Source organism: Silurus meridionalis, chromosome 4 (genome assembly GCF_014805685.1).
Source record: "Silurus meridionalis isolate SWU-2019-XX chromosome 4, ASM1480568v1, whole genome shotgun sequence".
Lineage (NCBI taxonomy): Eukaryota > Metazoa > Chordata > Actinopteri > Siluriformes > Siluridae > Silurus > Silurus meridionalis.
The window spans coordinates 23,282,680-23,286,947 of NC_060887.1; the positions used below are offsets into that span (position 1 = coordinate 23,282,680).

General features: G+C 40.8%; 1 protein-coding gene across 1 annotated transcript; it reads left to right on the forward strand.

Moving 5' to 3' along the window:
- Window positions 1–550: 550 nt before the first annotated feature.
- LOC124384936 lies at window positions 551–3,972 on the forward strand. The gene is made up of 2 exons (XM_046847946.1): window positions 551–3,649; window positions 3,856–3,972. Exon 1 carries the CDS (start codon window positions 880–882, stop codon window positions 3,079–3,081), a length of 2,202 nt encoding a protein of 733 aa, XP_046703902.1. The 5' UTR covers window positions 551–879; the 3' UTR covers window positions 3,082–3,649; window positions 3,856–3,972.
- Window positions 3,973–4,268: the final 296 nt, after the last annotated feature.

Sequence of the window (4,268 nt, forward strand, 5' to 3'; positions counted from 1 at the left end):
GTTCATGGAGGAGATCATAGAAAACGGAGATGCTGAAGGAGACCTGGATGAAGGAAAGGAGGGAGAAAAATGGTACATCCCCCATCACGGGGTGTATCACTCAAAGAAGCCCGGGAAAATTCGCATAGTCTTCGACTGTTCTGCCAAATACAAGGGAGCCAGCCTAAATGACCATTTGCTCACAGGCCCTGACCTGATGAATAGCCTGGTTGGAATTCTTTTAAGGTTCAGACATCATCCAGTTGCCTTGATGTGTGATATCGAAAGAATGTTTCACCAGTTCCATGTCAACAAAGCAGATCGAGACTACTTACGATTCCTTTGGTGGAGAAATGGAGATGTCAACTTACCACCTCAAACCTTTGAATGAGAGTACATCTTTTGGTGCCTCGTCATCCCTGGGTGTGCCAACTTTGGATTGAAGCATCTGGCAAAGGAGGGTGAGCATTCACATTCCCTAGGCTCACAATTCATTATGCGAGATTTTACATGGATGATGGAGTTTCCAGTGTTGAAAATGCAGAGAAAGGAATTCAGTTGGCACAAGAAGCACGTCATCTTTGTAGTCTGGGAGGTTTGAGGCTGCATAAGTTTGTCTCTAACAATAAGGCAGTTTTAGAGAGCATACCATCCTCTGAACATGCAACAGATGTTAAGACTGTTGATCTTTCCCTCCCCAATGAGCCTTTGGAAAGAGCTTTAGGCCTTTACTGGCATCCGGATGATGACAACTTCATATTTCGTGTTAACTTTAAGGACCAACCAGCAACTCGAAGAGGTATACTGTCAACTGTGGCCTCCTTGTTTGATCCCTTAGGGTTTCTTTCGCCGTTTGTACTGAAGGGAAAGGCTATTCTTCAAGAAACCTGCAGAAATGACATGGGCTGGGACGATCCCTTACCTGATGTGTTGCGGCCCAGGTGGGAGCACTGGAAGACAGATCTCACTAACTTGGTGAAGGTCAAGGTTCCTCGTTGTGTTGTACCTGCTAGATTTGGAAAAATCACAAGGAAAGAGATTCATAACTTTTCGGACGCCAGTACGAATGGGTATGGCCAGTGCTCATACCTCCGAATCGAAAACGAACAAGGTGATGTTCATTGTACTTTGCTGATGGCTAAATCTAGGGTAGCTCCACTCAAAGTCACAACAATTCCTCGGTTAGAGTTGACTGCTGCAGTTGTGTCAGTTGCAGTAAATGATGTGCTGAAAGAAGAAATGAATCTTACTGATGCAGAGGTATATTTCTGGACTGACTCCCAAGTGGTACTGGGTTACATCAGTAACGAAGCTCGTCGCTTTCACACATTTGTTGCGAATCGAGTTCAGAGAATTCATCACAGTTCCGCTCCTCAACAGTGGCGGTATATTCCCTCGGATGAGAATCCAGCCGATTATGCATCACGAGGCCTAAGTATTGATGATCTTGTCACTTCCTGCTGGTTCACTGGACCCAACATCTTATGGCAAAGACATATACCTCCTCCTGTGGATGTTAACCCTCAACTTCAAATTGGAGATCCAGAGGTCAAAAAGGCTACATCACTGAATACCTATACAGTAGGGGACACCTGTTTATCTGACCGACTCACAAGGTTATCTTCATGGTCCAAAGTCACCCAAGCAGTGGCACGCCTACTTCGTAGAGTGAGAAAGGACAAGTCAAGTGATCACAGTACAGTAGCGGAGCGTGAGGATGCTAAGCGCACTGTTATCAAAGACTTGCAGAGTCAGACATATCCAGAGGAGATAGCATTGTTGAGTAAGGGCAAGACACTACCTTGCAGTAACAGGCTACACTATCTTGATGCCTTTGTGGATCATGATGGATTGCTTAAGGTGGGAGGAAGACTCGGCAATGCTTCTGTTTCACACTCTGTCAAACATCCGGTGATCCTTCCAAAGGAACATTACCTAACAAAACTCCTAATTGCTGATTGTCATAAAAAAACTGGACATCAAGGTAAAGGCTTAACTATCAATGAGATCAGATCAAGAGGATTCTGGATTCCAGGAGTAAACAGGACTGTAGCTTCTTTTGTGCAACATTGTATAAAATGTCGTAAACACCGCAGACCCACAGAACATCAAAAAATGGCAGATCTGCCCTCAGAGCGCATAGATCCATCCCCGCCATTCACGTACTGTGGAATGGACTGTTTTGGCCCGTTCTTCACAAAACAAGGGCGTAGATCATGCAAGAGGTACGGACTTCTCCTCACCTGTTTCTGTTGCAGAGCCATCCACATTGAGATGCTGGATGATATGTCCACGGACTCCTTTATTAATAGTCTGAGATGTTTCATCGCCATCAGAGGAGCGGTTTGTCAGATAAAGTGTGACCAAGGAAGTAACTTTATTGGAGCCAAGAACGAGTTTGCAAAGGCTTTAAGGGAGATTGACAACAACCGTCTGGTGGCATTCTTGGCAGAAAGGCAGTGTGACTTTGTCTTTAACGCACCTCATGCAAGTCACACCATAGGAAATAGGGAGAGACAGATTAGGACCGTAAGAAGCGTCCTTCATTCTACTCTGTCCTTATCTTCTGGAAGACTGGATGATTCCTGTCTACGGACCTTCTTCTACGAAGCTATGGCAATTGTAAATAGCAGACCGCTGACAATAGACAATCTAAATGATCCTAAAAGTCCTGAACCCCTAACCCCAAACCATCTGCTCACTTTGAAATCTGCCCAAGCTTTACCACCCCCTGGCAAATTTGTCAGAGAAGACCTGTATGCTCGCAAGAGATGGCGCTATATCCAGTACTTAGCGGAACAGTTCTGGAGCCGTTGGAGAAAGGAGTACTTGTCTAACATCGCAACCAGACAATGCTGGCTAACCCCCAAGAGGAACATGCAAGTTGGAGATATAGTGTTGGAGAAAGCAGAAGACTTGCCTAGAAATGTGTGGCGTATGGCAAAAGTTATTGAGACTGTGGTTAGCAAGGATAATCTAGTGAGAAGAGTAAAAATACGCTTTGGAGACAGAAGGCTGGGAAAGGATGGAAAACGTCTGAGCAAACCATCAGTAGTCGAGCGCCCAGTGCAGAAGTTAGTCCTGCTGCTAGAGGCAGCTTAAACAACTTCATGTATCCTTTAAGCTAAGCAGTTCATAATAGATGATTAGTTCTTTGTTTTACTTTCATCTAGGCTAAGTAATGGTTAATTTATTTGAAAATCACTCGTGATTCAAGTTTGAGATTATAGTCACTCGTGATTTTGGTGGGAGTGTAAATAACCCACAATTATTTGAGTAGTTTTAAATACGCTCTATATTCTCTACATGCACTATACTGAACATAAGTTTAAGTTTTTTAAATATTATGTGTTTATTCTGGTTTGCAAATTTAATATCGGCAATTAAAGTTATTAAGCCTATAGAGACTTTTATTTTGAAATGACGCTAGACGGACTGCCGCGAAGATCACGCATACATGAAAAATCGGGCACATGTGGAGATCGCTCATGCACGGAGAGAAGAAGCAACACGGTTACGGAGTCAAAATGTTTAAATATAAAGTTAAAGCAGCAAAAAGTAATTTAGAGTAGTTATATTTGCCTGATTAGTGTAGCATATGGTTTATTTTGGTTATTTTTGTGTTTTTGGCCTTCTTTTATTTTAGTACCTGGTTGAAGGAGGCACAAAGGTCAGTCAAGTGTATTTGTGCACTTTTAGGTAGTTAATATAGTTTATGTGCTAGCTTATAAGTATTTGCTTGTTATACAAGTAATTTTATCTTGTTTATATTAGATGTTATCTTTAAAATTTGATAGTTTTGCTGTTTTATAGTATATTATTTTATTTCATTTTGCATGTATCTGAATTATTTGTGAATGTTGTTGTTTGTTCTAGCTCTTACGGTGTTGTTGTGGACTCAAATAAAAAGGGAATTGTGGATGCAACTAAGGTGTTTTAAAGTGTAATACGGTGCATTATAAGAAAAATAAAACAGGAAGAGTCAAACGCCAACATCAGTGCAAGAGTCAACTTTATTTCAACCGGGCTGCTACAATGCCTACTTTGAAGAACCTACAATATGACATATTTTCAGTTCACTTTTTGTTATGTATATAATAAAGATATATATACTGTATATAAATATAATTAAACTGTTACTAATTATATTTTTATATAATGTATTTCATTATATTATTATTATATAAATTAGAGCATCCTCACATCATATCTTAAAATATTTTTTAAAGGAATTCAATTCAATTCAATTCATTTTTATTTGTATAGCGCTTTTAACAATGAACATTGTC

Bases quoted from the DNA above. Each gene is read 5' to 3' on its own strand.
- LOC124384936 (XM_046847946.1), top strand. From the start codon at position 880: ATGGGCTGGGACGATCCCTTACCTGATGTGTTGCGGCCCAGGTGGGAG.